The sequence below is a fragment of the Propithecus coquereli genome, unplaced genomic scaffold (assembly GCF_000956105.1).
Source record: "Propithecus coquereli isolate 6110/MARCELLA unplaced genomic scaffold, Pcoq_1.0 Scaffold38, whole genome shotgun sequence".
NCBI lineage: Eukaryota > Metazoa > Chordata > Mammalia > Primates > Indriidae > Propithecus > Propithecus coquereli.
The window spans coordinates 7,726,010-7,742,706 of NW_012149507.1; the positions used below are offsets into that span (position 1 = coordinate 7,726,010).

General features: G+C 38.3%; 1 protein-coding gene and 1 pseudogene across 1 annotated transcript; one reads left to right on the forward strand and one right to left on the reverse strand.

Moving 5' to 3' along the window:
• The first annotated feature begins 1,581 nt into the window (after positions 1–1,581).
• Positions 1,582–13,762, forward strand: LOC105816644 (small nuclear ribonucleoprotein Sm D1). Its single transcript, XM_012652130.1, has 4 exons — positions 1,582–1,742; positions 7,854–7,930; positions 11,438–11,629; positions 13,567–13,762. The coding sequence occupies exons 1-4, from the start codon at positions 1,729–1,731 to the stop codon at positions 13,641–13,643; spliced, it is 360 nt and encodes a 119-aa protein (XP_012507584.1). The 5' UTR covers positions 1,582–1,728; the 3' UTR covers positions 13,644–13,762.
• On the reverse strand, positions 12,631–12,952 carry LOC105816645 (annotated as a pseudogene).
• Positions 13,763–16,697: the final 2,935 nt, after the last annotated feature.

Here is a 16,697-nt window from a genome sequence, read left to right on the forward strand (position 1 = left end):
GACGGGGTCTTGCTCTGTCATCCAGGCTGGAGTGCAGTGGCACTGTCATAGCTCACTGTAGCCTCAAACTCCTGGGCTCAAGTAGTCCTCCTGCCTCAGTCTCACAAGTAGCCAGGACTGCAGGTGTGTGCCACCAAGCCCAGCTAATTTTAAAAAAAATTTTTAGAGATGGGTCTGACTATGTTGCCCAGGCTGGTCTCGAACTTCTGGCCTCAAGCAATCCTCCCTTCTCACCCTCCTAAAGCGCTGGGATTATAGCCACCACATCCAGCTAGTTAATTTTGACTTAAATAGCCACATCCAGACATTGTTTTTTATCTAGGGGCTCATTTATATCCCATGGGTTTGGGTTTTTTAAAAATTCTGTCTGGAGATTGGTTCTTCTCCCAGTTATAAAGAAGTTCCCAATAGCTCCAGGGACTACTATGTCCCTATTCAATCCAAAAGGAAAGAGTATTCCCTGTAAAGGTCTGATTGGATCAGCTTAGATCCCAAGCCAATTGTGAACAAGTAATGGAATATAATCATTATAAAGTGAAGAGTCAGCTTCCTTCAGACCACAAGGATAACCCGAAGAGTATCTGTAACTGTTGGAAAGATGGGGATAGATGTTGAGAAGGCAGCACGCAAATGTCCATTGCAGCCTTGCTACTCAAATTGTGTTCCGTAGAGTAGAGGCATCCTTACTGAAGGCTTGTTAGAAATGCAGAATTTCAGGTCCCACAACAACTTAATCAGAATTTTCATTTTAAAGTTTTCCCAGGTGACAAATAGAAAAGCTAAAAATAATTTTAAAAAATAATAAAAAATGTTTAAAAAAAAGAAAGAAAAGTTTCCCCAGGTGAGTCCTATGCACATTTAACTTTAATGAGTATTGCCTTACAACGTCTAAGAGTTCTGGTGATTAGGGATGAAGACCACACAAGAGATGGAAATTAAAGCCATGTTCTTGGAGAAGATTACCCAGGCTAAAGGAAAAAGGATCCATAAAGAAATTACAGCCAAAAGCCCGAAAACACTGCAACATGCGTTGGCTCTATAGAGAAGAATGAGCCTGCAAGGAGACCCAGAAAGAGTGGTTAGTGGGATAGGAAGAAAACCAGGTGTGCGTGGCATCCTGGAAGCCAAGAGAGGTGTTTCAAAAGGGGGGTGTCATGTTACATTTTGCTGAGATGTTGAGTAAGATGAAGATAGAAAAGTTTGTCTTGGAGATCAGAACTTAGGTAAAAATAATCAGCTAAATTGTGTGATTTTCTTCAGGCATATTGAGTAACGCTAAGGTTCTTGGTGTTGGGACAGAATTAGCATAATCTTTTAGGCGTCTCTCAGAAATTTTCTTTGTTCATTGAGGAAGTTATATTTGGTGTTTCATCACGCACGGTGCCCTGCTGAGCGGAAGCACAATGGCCAAGGTACTACTAATCGGATTTTGCCTCTTCAAATCTCCCTCTTGCAGCAAATTTCCTCCTAGACCAGCCCTTAACGCCCTCCGCAGGTGCAAAGCAACCTCCAGCCGCCAGGGGCCGCAGTCGCGCTCTTTGCGGCCGGAAGGAAGTATGGCCCAGCGCGGCCTCGGCGTTTCCGCCGTGCGTCTGCCTTGCTCCGCGCGCTCTTTACGTCCAGAGCCCCTGCAATCGGCGTTTCCGGTCATTCATACTTCCAGTCGGTTAGTCCCCAGTTGTTGGATTCCCTTCGCTATCGGACCCGAAGGGTGACGGCGCCGCTAGGATGAAGCTTGTGAGGTGAGGAGGTGGCCATGCGCGGTGATGTCTGTGAAGCGAGCGTTTGGGCCGAGTCGGGAGGCTGGGCTCCCTCAGTTGCAGGAGGCGGGAAAGCCGCGTGCGCGCGGCCTGCTAACGGCCTCAGGCGCCCGCCGCTTCTGCCCTCATCTTGGCCGCCCCGCGGGTGCTCGAGCCTGGGCTTCAGATTGGGTCGCGGCGGGGATCCCGCGTGTCTTCCAAGAGATGTATGTAAGGACCGAGCCGTTTCTTCCCACCTAGTGGCTTAGAGGCCTTAAAAGTGCAGCGCATGGGACGCAGCTCCCTCTTTCGGTTACCGGTTTTCGTTTTGAGTGGAACTCTACTCACTCAGTACTTAGAAGCTTCATGAATTTATCTGGAAATAATGAAACCGGTTTGCAAAATGAGAGAGGGACTTTGGCTTCATAAGTTTTGTTTTTTAAGTTCGTTTTTTGGTACTCTCTAGATTTAGGATTGATTATTCGATCTATATTTCCCGTTAAGGTAGGCTTTTGATTAGGAAAATCTCCCAATATGGGGCAGAAGTCATCATTTTCTGTAATTGTGGCTGATTATAGGTATAGGTATATAGATAGTAGATATTTTTCTTGTTTTATGTCTGCCGACTAGTTGAGCCTACTGAATACTTGTTTACTGATTTGAATAATCCTAAACTACCGAGAAAGAGATTTGGTTTTGGTGTTTTTCCTTGAGATGGAGCCTAGAACATAGGAGCAGAGGTTTCTAATAACTAAGCCAGCAATTATAAATATTTAGCTAGTTTCTTTCCTGTTGAGCCAAGGATTGTCAATGTCAAGCAGTTATTGGGCGCCTGTTATGTACGTGCGGGGGTAATAGAATATTTTAAAAGGCAGAGTCTCTGCCTGGTTGGAGCTTTTCTATTCAGTGTTGAAGACAGACAAGTAGATAACTTCTAATATGTTCGAAATATATAAAACTCTCAATATTGTATTGAGGTTCAGGCTCTTTTTTTTAATTGAAAATTTTATGTTCATTGTGCTTACTGCTGCTTGTCACTGACTTGAATCACCCTTGGTTTTTTATTTCCCCTTTTGAAATATATATTTTATGCAATGAAGTACAGTGTATATTTCTTACTGTAGAAAAATTTAAACACTTGTATAACCCAAATCCCTGTCAAAATATATAACATTACAAGTTTCCTCAAGCCCTTCCCAGGCAACCTCTGGCTCCATACCTCCAAAGACAACCAATTTCTTCCACCATAGATTAGTTTTGCCTGCACTAGAATTTTATATATTTGGAATCATGCAATATGTACTCTTTGTGTAAATTTCTTTTACTCAGAATGTTTTTTAGATTCACCTACATTGTGGTGTGTGTCAGTAATTTGTTCCTTTTTATTACTGGATAGTAGTCCGTTGTATATTTAAAAGTTACGTGTTTTGTTTAAAACTACTTTGAGCATTCTTGTACAGGTCTTTTGTGGACATAAGCTTTCATTTCTCTTGGGTGGATACTTAGAGTGGAGTTGGTGGCCCATAGCATAGGTATGTGCTTAGCTTCCTAAGAAACTGCCAGACCATTTTCCAAAGTGGTTGTGTCATTTTACACTCCCACTAACAATATATTAGAATTCCAGTTGTGCTTGCTCCACGTCCTTACCAACATTTGTTGTTTGGTCAGTCTTTAATTTTGGTCATTTTAATGGATGTGTAGTGATACTGTTATCTTGTTAGGGTTGTTTGGATTTTTTTTTTTTTTAAGAGACGAAGTCTCTGTAGCCCAGGCCGGAGTTGCAGTGGCAGAGTGATAGATAGCTCACTGCAGCCTCTTGAGTAGACTGTAACTGATGATGTTGAGTACTTTTCACCTGCTTATTGGCCATTCGTGTATATTCTTTTGTGAAGTGTCTTTTCAGATCATTTGCTTACTTTATGTCTTTTCTTTTTATTACTGAGTTGTAGGAATTCTTTCTATATCCTGGATACCAGTTCTTTGTCAGATATATTTTCTCCCATTTTGTAGTTTGCTTGTTCATTTCCTTAATATTGTCTCTTAATGAGCATAAGTTTATTTTAAAGTCAATTTATTTTTTTATGATTCTTGCTCTTTGTTTACTGTTAAAGAAACCTTAGTCTACGTTCAAACCATGAAGGTATTCTCCTATGTTTTCTTCTAAATGCTTCATAATTTTAACTTTTATGTTTTGGTCCATGATCTAGCTTGAATTAATTTTGGGAAATGGTGTGAGTTAGTGGTCCAGGTTCATTTTTTTCTATCTGGATTTCCAGTTATTCCAGCATCATTTGTTGAAAAGGCTTTCCTTTGCCCATTGGACTTCTTTGGCTCTTTTGCAGAAAATCAGCCATATAAATGTGGGTCTATTTTTGGTGCTCAGTGTTCTGTTTCATTGACCTATTTGTTGTTCCTTATATCTTGATTATTGTAGCTTTAACCTGTGTATATATTTCTCTGGTCACCTGACTTGTCTTTCTAGAGATTGTATTTTTGTCTCTTGTCTCTAAAATCTTTCTGAACATCTGCCCTAGGTTCTCAAAATATGCCTGTGACCCTGGCACACCACTTCACTGATGAAAATGCTTCAGTAGCTCTCTTAGCATAATTCTTTAACAAAGTGTAGGGCTTTTCCATGAAAGGAACCTGCCTAACACTTCCCTACTCACATTTTTGAGCTTAATATTACATCAGTAGTATCTATAATTACTCTGTACCTTTTTGCTGTTTCTTACCACTGTGTCTTTTGCTTCTTTTTGCTGCATATTTCCCACTTTTCAGACTTCTTGTTAGAAATCTACTAACATCCAACTTGCTTCTCTGCATTCTACATTATATTACTGGGAAAACCTGTGTGTATATCTCTGTTGCATTCTACAATTTAGTTATTTTTACATACATTTTTATGTATCTGAGCTTCCTACTAGACGTTGAGCTCTTTGCAATATTAGTCTTATTCATATTTAATCCTCATTACCAAGACAAGGACTACCACGTAATTGCTAATGATGAATATTATTTATCAAAGAAATATCCTTAGACTTGCTGGAATGTATTTTGACTTTTTAGAGGTCTCTTTGGTTAATTTCTGGTTTTCCTTTTACTTCCATATGGCAGATTACCTGATTACTAAAATATTTTATTTTTACTTTAATCCTGCCTGCTTCTAAAAATGCTTTGTAGAGATTTTATAGTAAAAGTTATTACTGACTGGGACACTCACAATAAAATATAAAAATAAAACAAAAACTTAATGATGGAAGAAAACCATTAGTTCAAAATTCTAGGCACATATAATTGATAAATTTAGAGCTGAATTAGATAATTCTTATCTGGTGAAGTAAAGCAGTGCTGACTGAAAGAAATTTTTTCTTGACATCATATATGAAAAGAAATTCATGACATGAATCCTTTTAAAGTCTGGGGCTTATTCTATCATACCCCAAATAATTTCCCCTTTTATGATGGCTGTGCGTACCACTAAAAAAAGTGATGTTTTAAGATTGGCTTTCCTTTAATCATTGAAATAGTTCAGCCAACATTATGCAATAATCCAGGATTAAATGTAGAGGTTATCCATGGTTCATACCTGTAATCGTAGCACTTTGGGAGGCTGAGGCAGAAGGATCACTTGATGCCAGGAGTTCAAAACCAACCTGGACAGTAGCAAGACCCTGTGTCTACAAAAAATTTTTAAAAAATTAGCCAGGCTTGGTGTTGTACACCTATGATCACAGCTACTCAGGACACTGAGACTGGAGGATCGCTTGAGCCCAGTAGCTGAGGGCTGCAGTGAGCTATGATGGTACCACTGTACTCTAGCCCAAGACAACAGAGTCAGACCCTGCCTCAAAAAAAAAAAAATTATATAGAGATCATGATACTTACCCTCAACAATAGTAGGGGAGAAAAATAATCCTACATGTACCATTTTGTGTGATAGATGATAGGATCTATAAAGTACACATTATAGATTAGAAATTTTGATATGAACTGCATTTTAGATGATATTGTGGGATTATTTGTTTCCTTAGATGTGATTGTGAGGTTATGGTTATGTAGGAGAAAGTTCTCATTAGAAAATGCATGCTGGCTGGTCCAGGTGCAGTGGTATTTACTATGTATCACAACCAGTTACACATTCCTTTGTTCCTTCTCCACTCCCTGCTTCACTTGACTAGCCTTTAAAAAAAAAAAAAAGAATGTATGTTAAATGTCATAATGCTTGCAACTTACTTTCAAATGGTATGATGAAAGTGTAAAAAGTATGTATTGAAGGAGTGGCAGGGAGACAATTGGCAACATTTTCATAATTTGTAAACCCTTCAACTTTTCTTCCATTTCTTCCCTGGCAATATTTCATAATAAAAAGATAGGGAGAACAAAATCTAAAAGAAGTGAGGAGGGGATGGATTATTCATTATACATTATTGTGGCAACTGTATCCAGTTGGGGAAAATAATAAAGGCAGATTTGTGCCTTACACTGCACAGAAAAAAAGGTGAATTCAAAGTAGATTAAAACTCTGTAAAACTAGAACATAAGAAACTATTTTTACAAATCGGCATGGGAAACATTTTTTTAGACAAATTACATACCCCAGAAGAAATTAACGAATTTAAAACATAAAGATGAAAAGAAGTTTGTATGTATAATTAAAGAAACCACAACTTGAGTGATTGGCAAACTGGTAGAAAAGAAAAGAAAAGAAAAAGAAAAATTCAACCTGAATGACAGTGTGTGAATAATGTAAACTGGTAAGTCATAGAAGAAATACAAATTTCCCATATTCATGAAAAGATATTCAGTCTCGGCCAGGCGCGGTGGCTCACACCTGTAATCCTAGCACTCTGGGAGGCCGAGGCGGGCGGATCGTTTGAGCTCAGGAGTTCGAGACCAGCCTGAGCAAGAGTTAGAGCCCATCTCTACTAAAAAAAAATAGAAAGAAATTATCTGGACAACTAAAAATATATATAGAAAAAATAAGCCAGGCATGGTGGTACATGCCTACAGTCCCAGCTGCTCGGGAGGCTGAGGCAGGAGGATCGCCTGAGCCCAGGAGTTTGAGGTTGCTGTGAGCTAGGCTAACGCCACAGCACTCATTCTAGCCAGGGCAACAGAGTAAGACTCTGTCTCAAAAAAAAAAGTCTCACAAGTAATTAAGGAAATCAAATTGCCCCTTTTTTCTATGAAATTAACAAAAATTTGAAAGATTGATAATAGCTAGTATTGGTGAGGCTTTGCAATAGCAAAAATTAGAAACAAATTAATGTCAACAAGATAATAAATTATGACATTTCTGTACAGTGGAATACTATCCAGCTCTTAGAAGGAATGATATTGACATGGCAATATCTCCAATATAAACTTCTAAGTGAGAACTACAAATTATAGAAGTTATTAAAATACGGCCCAATTTATATAAAAACAAATCTTACATATACGCTTGCAAATGCATAAAAAGTGATCTAGAAGAATATTCCCACACACGTAAGGGGTTAGAAAGGAAGATTTTTACTTTATTAATACACATTTAATAAGCATGTAGTCTTTACTAACTGTAATTCTTTTTTTTTTCTTGTGCCCATAACCATCAGCAAGGAGGATAACTATAATTCTTGATTTCTTTTTCATGGCTGATAATAACCTTAGGATCTTATGTGTCTGGTGTTGAGGTCAAGCTACATAATGGCTTAGAAAATCAAAAATGTCCAGGCTGGGCACGATGGCCCACACCTGTAATTCCAGTACTTTGGGAGGCCAAGGCAGGAGGATAACTTAAGGCCAAGAGTTTAAGACCAGCCTGGGCTATTTAGTGAGAGCTCTGTCTCTACAAAAAAATTTTTAAAATTGCCTGGTTATGGTGGCGTGCACCTATACTCCTAGCTACTTGGGAAGTTGAAGGAGCCCAGAAATTCAAGGTTACAGTGGGCTATGATTATGCCATTGCATTCCAGCCTGGGTGATACAGTGGGACCTTGTCTCTTAAAAAATAAAAAGTTCAAATGACAGTTTGTTAGTGTTATTATGTTCCTTCATAAATATTGAGGGAAAGCTGAAATTGTTATGCAAAGTGTTGAAGGTGAAAATTCATACTGTTATTCCTTTTTGTAGATTTTTGATGAAATTGAGTCATGAAACTGTAACCATTGAATTGAAGAATGGAACACAGGTCCATGGAACAATCACAGGTATGGAGTTGGACGACTTTTATAACACTTTTTTTGTTTTTTTTAAATCCTCTTCCACTTGCAAACCAGAATTCTTTTGTTGATTATTTAATGAATATTATCATAGTATAGATCCGGATTCTTTTTGTTGGAATTGTTTAATCATTCTTATGTGAGTCTCACCTTAAGTATCTGTGCTATAACCAAACTGAATTCCCCAGGTTATCCTGTTTTCCAGCTATGCCTTTGCTTGTACGTGTTCCCCTGCCTAGAATGTTGTTTCTTCTAAAATACATTTTAAGCTTTTTCTTTTATTAGAATTTTATGTTTCCTGTTAGATTGAAGTTAGAGGCTAGACTTTTCATTTCTGATTATCTTGGGTAAAAAATATATGGGAAAGGGAGGGGTGGTTCAGGGAACCATAATTTTACCTCACTAAGGCAATCATTGTTTTGTTGTTGTTTTATCATAGCTTCTTTTATTTCTTCTTGATTACCTGCAGGAGATTGGTTTCATTTTTGTTTGTTTTGGTTTTTTATAGACAGTCACTGTTAGCATAACATTTGGGGGTATTTTCTTAATGTTTAAATCTTTACTTTGATGATATTGTATATTTAATGTTTAAAGTCCACTGCTATTTTCTCATAGTAGGTATTACCAAAAATTGCGAAATTTCAAACGAATCGATGAGCAAAATGAAAAAAATAATGCTATCTTAGCGTATGTTCCCACTGTGAAATATTTAAATTAGAAATTTATAAAACAACTTTTTAACATGTAGATCTAGTATCTGTGTAAATGAAGAGAAATGTAAAGTATTAAACTGATTATTCATGGGTATGCTAGGACTTTGCAATACCAGTTGCTGTGGAAGGAAATCAGTACAGTATAAGGTCATGATACAGTCTGTGACTATATCTGAGGAAGTATAATTGCTGTCCTGTTAAAATTCCATAAACAGTGAATTAGTCTGCTCTCTCCAGAGCACTGTTAGATGTGTAGAAGAGCCAGAGTATTGTTCTTGACTTTTAGGAACTCAAAATCTAGTGATGGAAGACATAAACACAAAAAATGTAAGCCATGGTTTGCCTAACATATATAGTAAGCACTTACTAAATGGATCTCCCAGGGGAAAAGTTGGCAGTAAATTGAAGGAGCAAAATCTAGTGAAAATCCACTTCCTTCCTGTGGAAATAGAAAAACTGTTTCCTCTGCTCTCACAACACCACCATCAGCAATCAGCACAGAAGGCTTCTGTGACTGAACATGGAGGTGGTTCTCCCCACCACCAAGCAAGCCATCAGTTCTTTTTGGGACAGTTTCACTCCATCAATCCCGGTAGAGTGCAGTGGCGTCATTATAGCTCACTGCAACCTCAAACTCCTGGGCTCAAGTGATCCTCCTGCCTCAGCCTCCCAAGTAGCTGGGACTACAGGCCTGCACTACCACACCAGGCTAATTTTTTCCATTTTTAGTAGAGACGGGGTCTCTCAGTCTGGTCTCAAACGCCTGAGCTCAAACAATCTCCCACCTTGGCCTCCCAGAGTGCTAGGATTATAGGCATGGGCCACTGCGCCAGCCAGGCCATCAGTTCCATAATGAACACTAACTGGGTGTCTTCCAATTCAATTCTGACACTGTCCACCTGGAGTCAGCATCACATCCCACAGGTTAAGGACTCAGTCCCCAGGATTCACCCCTACCCCCACCCCCACACACAGCAGTAGCAATTCTGGGCCTCTTACCGCTGACTCACTGGCTTCAAGTTGAGGTTCCCACGACCCCCTCTTTGGGTTCAAAGAATTTACTAGAGTGGTTTATAGAACTCAGGGAAACATGTTTACTGGCTTATTATAAAGGATGTTACAAAGGATACAGATGTAAAGATACATAAGGCAAGGTATGTGGGAAAGGGTGAGGAGCTTCCATGCCCTCCCAGGGCACTGCCCTCCAGGAATCTCCATGTGTTCAGCTGTCCAGAAGCTCCCTGAACCCCATCATCTTTGGCATTTTATGAAGACTTCATTGGATAGGGATGATTGGCAACCATGTAGAAATGTAATTGGACCAAAAGGGTATGATCTAATACTAATAGACTGGGGAAACCCAGCAAAGCCTATCTGTTCAGATTCTTCTTGGCTTCTCTGTGCAGCATTCCTTTCCCCAGGGTATGGGGTGGGACCCCTTCTGAATTTGAGGGTTTTATGACCCACAGTCAGAAACGTGGGAGATCAGAGTCCTGCCTTGGGCTGGTGAAAAGCGAACAGGTAAAGGTCAGAGAGAGATTCTGTTTTCTGAGGCCTGAAGTGTCCCAACATAACAAAGACTGGGAGTTAGGAGCCTAGAACTGTGGATGAAAACCAATCAATGTAAATAGATATATAGATATCAGTATATATATATATCATAATATCACACCTCCCCACTGACAACCACTATTGTAAGTTTCTCACTTCTTGTGTGAATATGTATTACACAAATATGTGAATACATATTCTTTTAGTCTTCACAATGAGGGTAATCACACTACCATAGGGATATTGAGGATTAAATTAAAATGATTTAGCATTTATGTTCCTGGAACAGAGAAAGTTCATAAATCGTTTGCCCTCCCTGCGTGGATCAAGGTCCCCAAGGAGATGGAATGTTTCAGGAGCATATTAATTTTAGGAAAGAAGAACTCTTTCTCTAACTGGGAGGAAGGAGGAAAGGATTAGTAATATGGGAAAATTTGAGATGGATTTTGGGAAAGTTGAGAGAATTCATGTTTTCTGGCCTTAACTTTCAAATGAAAGAAATTAAGTAGGTCTTTAGTTATTCCATTTGTTTAGATATAATTTGGTAAAGGCCTCAGTAATCAGGTTTTCCTACTATAATGCCTTATATTCATCCTGAAAACCTGTTTTGTATTTTGTAAAATCTCATACTAAAAATAATAGTGGGAAAAGCAGGTTGTGGCAGACCACTCAAAACCTGTGCAACTTTGAAATGAAAGTAGTAACAAAAACAGTAACAAAAATATAAAGCACAATTAAGAAGACATCTTTAAGTCCTTGTAATAAGGAAAAATACTGCAGTACATATAGGGGCTTTACTTTAAGAACAAAGGTGAGGAGGATAACTTGCTGGAATGGTGGGGGGTGTGAGGAAGTTACAGAGACAGTGGGAGAACCACACAATACACGCCTGCCAAACCTGAGATAGGAAGAGGATACAGGACAGTGTGTATAAAGCCTGTATACCAATCGTGGTTCCTCCATGGCTTGCTGCATTCACTTCTGTACGCATACCTAACTGTACATAACATTGATGTATTAGGAAAAATCTGTAGGAAGGAAAGACTGCTGCTGGTTTATACTGACATATTCCCCCCATTTACTTGTTGTATATGTGCTAAATTGTGTCATGGATATTAATTCTGTAGAAAGACAGTATTCTTTTGTAAATAAAGTATTTACTGTGGCTTAATAGAGTAATTGGTCGCCTGCCTTATAATGCTAACAGTTGCCCAATTTTTTTCCCTTTTAGGTGTGGATGTCAGCATGAATACACATCTTAAGGCTGTGAAAATGACCCTGAAGAACAGAGAACCTGTACAGCTAGAAACACTGAGTATTCGAGGAAATAACATTCGATATTTTATTCTACCAGACAGTTTACCTCTGGATACACTACTTGTGGATGTTGAACCTAAGGTGAAATCTAAAAAAAGGGAAGCTGGTAAGTTTGAAAGATTAGAAACATTTTTGCAAATGGTATATTTATACCCTAATCCACTATTCAAAATATAAACATTTGAGAACAACACAGGTTGGTTTGTTTGAAATTTCCTGTAATTGCCATGAATACATATGGTATTTATTATAACTCCTGTTGTTATTGAAAAGACTGATGTCTGTCCTGTCCAAAGGATTGATTGTTTCCTATCCTATTGTGCACAGCCTTGTCATCCACTCTCCCCACTTTGGAGGATTTGGAGATGGACTCTTTATTCCTGATAGTCTGAAATTCCTTAATGACTTGGCATTGGATACCCCCCTTTTCCTCCCTCCATTTTGTAATAATTTCTTCCCTTTTGCTTGCTCTATTCTTCCTGGAATTCTTAATCATATGCCTTCTGCTTGTCTAATTCTTATCTTTTCTCTGATTTTTCTCTGTTTGCCTTTTTCTTCTGAGAAATTTTCTTGACCTTCCAATCTAGCACATACTTAGTTTTCAAGCCTCCTTGTTCTCTGATCGTTTTTTTCATAGAATTCTGTTCTTGTTTTATGGATATAATATTTTTTTCTTATCACTGGTAGGATCTTTTGCTGTTTGAAGTTTTATTCTATACTTGGCATTGTTTTCTATGGTTTCTCTTTTTATTTGATCTCTTTATTTGGTCTTTTACATTAAAGGCTATGCTTCAGTGCCATGTCAGGCTACTCTAATATTCGTGGCCATCCAAAGATGACATAAGTTCATTTGGGTGTGATGTTCAACTAGAGTTAGGATGACCAGGTAACAGGGATATTAATTATGATTAGGTCAAATGACTTTTAAAGGAATGGATTTTGACAGAAAAAGACATGGGGCAGAATTACAGAATAGAAAGTAAATACAAATGTAAACTGTTTTGGTAATTATTTTATAACCACAACAAATTACTACAGAGAATGACCTGTATAAAACATAATAAAGGTTCAAAGATTCAGGTGTTCCCTTAGCAAGGCTGAAAATTTCAGTCTCTGATATTTGGAATTTGGGCTGCAGTCACAGGGTGTGTGCACAGTCCATGCTTTTGACCAGAAGAATTGCCACTTGGCCCAAGTAGAAGTAGATGAAGTGTTTGGTTTCACGTGTCACGTAACTATCAATGTTCCTCCCCATAATGCAGTGCCAGGTGAGATTGTACTTCTTGTCAAACTCCTAGATATGAGCTGCATTGTCCTTTTCTATGTTATATTAATGTTTCTCCAGTGCCTGAGCAGCACACTCCACTGAGTTCTGTTGCATCTCTTCTAATATGTCTGCACTTTTGATTGCGGCCTTTCAGTGACACATGGTTACCATGGAGAAGGGGCTGGTTGACTGCAAGGGTCTCCTGGGGGAGGTGCTAGCACACCTCAGGCTCATGAGAGCTGGGGTAGCTACCAACCTTGGCACATCTCCAAATGACTTTTAAGGTTCTAAAGACTTACGAGATTGTTATTTGGTGTAGTGTATTTAAACTTTATTAGCTTTGAAGTAATTGCTTGGATTCTGTTCAGTAACCAAAAATATGGCACAAGGTGTTCATGTTCTATGCTATTGATAGATCTCTCCCATCTTGTGAGAGGTTCAAGTCACTTGTGATTCATTTTGTGGTGAATTTGAGACATGATAAAAAGAAAAAATATTTTAAAACTTGACAAATTTCTCACTAAATAAATTTAAATGAAACAAATACAGTAATAAAGAATCTCCCTAGGCCAACAGTTGTGGTTCTGCATAATAATGAGTTGGGGGCTGGGGGGAATCTGAGGTCTAAGATTTGAGGGAAGCTAGTCAAACTTTACTGAAGCTGCTAATGAAGAGCTGTAAAGCGGGGAAGGTGTATGTGTCAGTGCTGTTTGTGCTGGCTAGGTAACATTAGTGCAGAAGAGAATTTAACTTGCTTTATTTTTCTCTTCCCTCAGTTGCAGGAAGAGGCCGAGGTCGAGGCAGAGGAAGAGGACGTGGCCGTGGCAGAGGAAGAGGGGGTCCTAGGCGATAATGTCTGTCAAGATTATTGTTTCAAAGTGATAAGTGAATGGGATATTTTTTGTACAGGTTTTGTTTGTTTATGTCAATTTTTAATAAACATAAATGTGGGACAGAGTTGTCTTTTGAGTATTTCAAAGTTTTCGTAGTTTCCTGTATATTCATGAAGTTAACCACAGTGAGAGCTAAGAATTTCTGCTAGATCTAAGAACATCATTCTTAGATGATCAGGGTTTAATTTTTTGAACTAAAGTTGTTTTTACAAATATATATAGAATATATACCCTTTAACTTGTCATACACTGAGTATTCATTTTTATTGCTTTACTCTGACTTTACTCTGAAACTTACCTACAGGTAAAGTAAGAAGTTCTTGGTATTTCAGAAACTAAAATGCTTTTGGAATGGCATCTAAAATTGATTCTCCTTTTCTGCATTTTACTCTCTGGAGACTTAGGTACTTGGTAAAAGATGATAGTCATCTTCTAAATCAGGGGTCATTGTTTTGGGGTTTCTTTTTTTTTTTTTTTGTCTTAATAGAGACAGGGTCTCCCTTTGTCACCCAACTGGAGTGCAGAGGCATAGTCATGATCATAGCTGACTGCAGCCTCAAACTCCTGGGCTCAAGTAATCCTCCTGCCTCAGCCTCCCAAGTAGCTGGGACTATAGGCATGCACCACTACACCTGGCTGATTTTTTTTATATTTTTAGTTGCTTGGCCAAATTTCTTTCTATTTTTAGTAGAGACTGTCTCACTTTTGCTCAGACTGGTCTTGAGCTCCTGAGCTCAAGCAATCCTTCCACCTCGGCCTTCCAGAGTGCTAGGATTACAGGCCTGAGCCACCACGCCCAGCCCTCTTTGGCTTTTTCATTAGGTTCTCAATAGAATATAGTTTTATGTACTCTTGAGTTGAAACTACAGATAATGTTCACTATATTATCAGTATGAGCAGTGTTGAAAACTCCTGTTAATGTGGAATGTTCTTGTCAGTGGCTCTTTCATCAAGCACTTGTATGAGGGGTCCTTTAAGAACAAAAGGAAAAAGACCTACTTTATTTGACAGTAAAACTATTCTTTCCAATTGTTAGTAAGGATTTTTAAAAATTGTTTTAATTGGTTAAGCTTAGGAAAAAATACCTCTGAGTGCTTACAATTCCTTGTAAAGCTTACTACCATTTGTTTATGTGCTAAGGTAAAAAACCTAACTTTGAGGATGTGGAGGGCCTAAATCTATATTTTCATTTAATTATACATGTAGGTTTTTGTTTGTTTTTTTAAATAAGGAAATTTTCTGAAAAGATTGTTAACCTTAAAAAAAAGTTTAGGTCCTATAAGAGGGTTGTATAATTTGAGAGATAGCAAGAGGGTGGGAGTGGAGGGTGTGTTTTAAAGAAGTTACTATAAAATTTGTGAATCTTTTTTCAAGTTTCTTGTCTCATCAAGTAAATTCAAATACTTTTTGATTTTTCCACAATTGACATGTTTCTTCTGTTGTTCATAAGTCATTGAAATTATCATGTAGTAATTAGCTATTTTTTCACAAATTATCCAGCAGTGTTTAAACGATTTTATCACAAATTCTATGATCCAAAAGGGAGTGTGTGTGAAATCCGTGATGATTAAAACCTTACATGAGCCTCTTTGCTGTCTTCAGCACCACATGAGAGGACCTAGGGGGAATTTCTAATGACTCAGGCACCTTAGGAAACTCAGAAAAAGTCACCACTCATCCCCTTTTTGTGGGGTCTTCTGTTTTCCTCATGATGTCTGAAGAGTCATTCCTCTCAGGTGCAGAGCAGAGATGAGACGAGATGAATCATTCTTCTACCTACCCCGGGACGTCTACATATTTGATTCTTCCTTAACTCCCTTTTTCTCTTCAAACATTCACCTCATGTAAAATGTTGATTTTTCTGGGCACTAACTGTTGTCTCACAAGATTGTAACCATTTGCCTCACTGCGCACCCCCTTGTTCCTTTCTTGCTGTATGTCCTCTCCCCTTCAATACTGAGTTCCCAGATCCCTCTTCAGTGAGCACAGGTCAAGAGCTTCTGTTTTTGCTTTTTCTGGGAGCGTCCTCAAACTTTAGCTTAATAAACCTCCACGAGTTGGGGGAAAAAAACCTATGAATATTCTTTGATAATAAACACATTAAAAGTTGAGCTGGCATTATAAGATACAACCAATATGTAATTTTTCTCCATACTTTTTGTAAGTTAAGCTGGGAAATATCTGGATCTCATTCTTTTCCATATTCTGATCTGTTGGAACTGCCGTCGGTAGGAGCACCAACAGATCAGAATATGCCAAGCAGAAGGCAAAAGTCCAAGGACCCCTGTAGTGCAGTGCAGCAAGGTGGAGAGGAGATTCAAACACAGAAGACTCTGCATGAGTAGTCATGATTTGCTTCTGCCCTCATGGAGCTTATAGACTAAAAGGGAAGCAGATATTAAGTAAAAATTGAAGCCAGGTACCATAGCGCACACTTACAGTCCCAGCTACTCAGCAATATCACTTGAGCCCAGGAGTTCAAGGCTATAGTGTTCTATGATTGTGCCTATAGTCCTCCAGCCTGGGTAACATAGTGAGACCTATCTCTTAAAAAAACCAATAAAATTTTGGGCCAGGCTTGGGGGTGGACACATGTAATCCCAACTACTTGTGAGTATGAGATGGGAGGATTGCATGAGCCCAGGAGTTTTGAGAGCAGCCTGGGCAACCCTGTCTCAAAAAATATATAAATAAAATTAAAGAAATGAAAATGCCATGTAACAAGATTTTTTTGTTAATTTATTTTACATAAAACAAACTTGAGAGTTTTCATGTCTAGGATGTTTGCAGTGTGAAACCAATCTGGTAACAGTTTAAATATGGGAATAAACCACAGTGGTTACTAGATTGAATTTATTCCACTAGAAGTCTTCAATTCATTTTTACATGAAAGGGCTTTATGTGAACAAAATGCTGTTTGAACTGACTACTATCATTAGCTATAAAGGAAGCAGTGCAGTATGAATAGAAAACAGGTAGACTTTAATATGCCGCTTTTTTTTTTTTTTTTTTTT

Coding starts and splice junctions, on each gene's coding strand:
- LOC105816644 (XM_012652130.1), top strand. Junction 7,931..11,437: donor GGTCCATGGAACAATCACAG/GTATGGAGTTGG, acceptor TTTCCCTTTTAG/GTGTGGATGTCAGCATGAAT. Junction 11,630..13,566: donor ATCTAAAAAAAGGGAAGCTG/GTAAGTTTGAAA, acceptor CTCTTCCCTCAG/TTGCAGGAAGAGGCCGAGGT.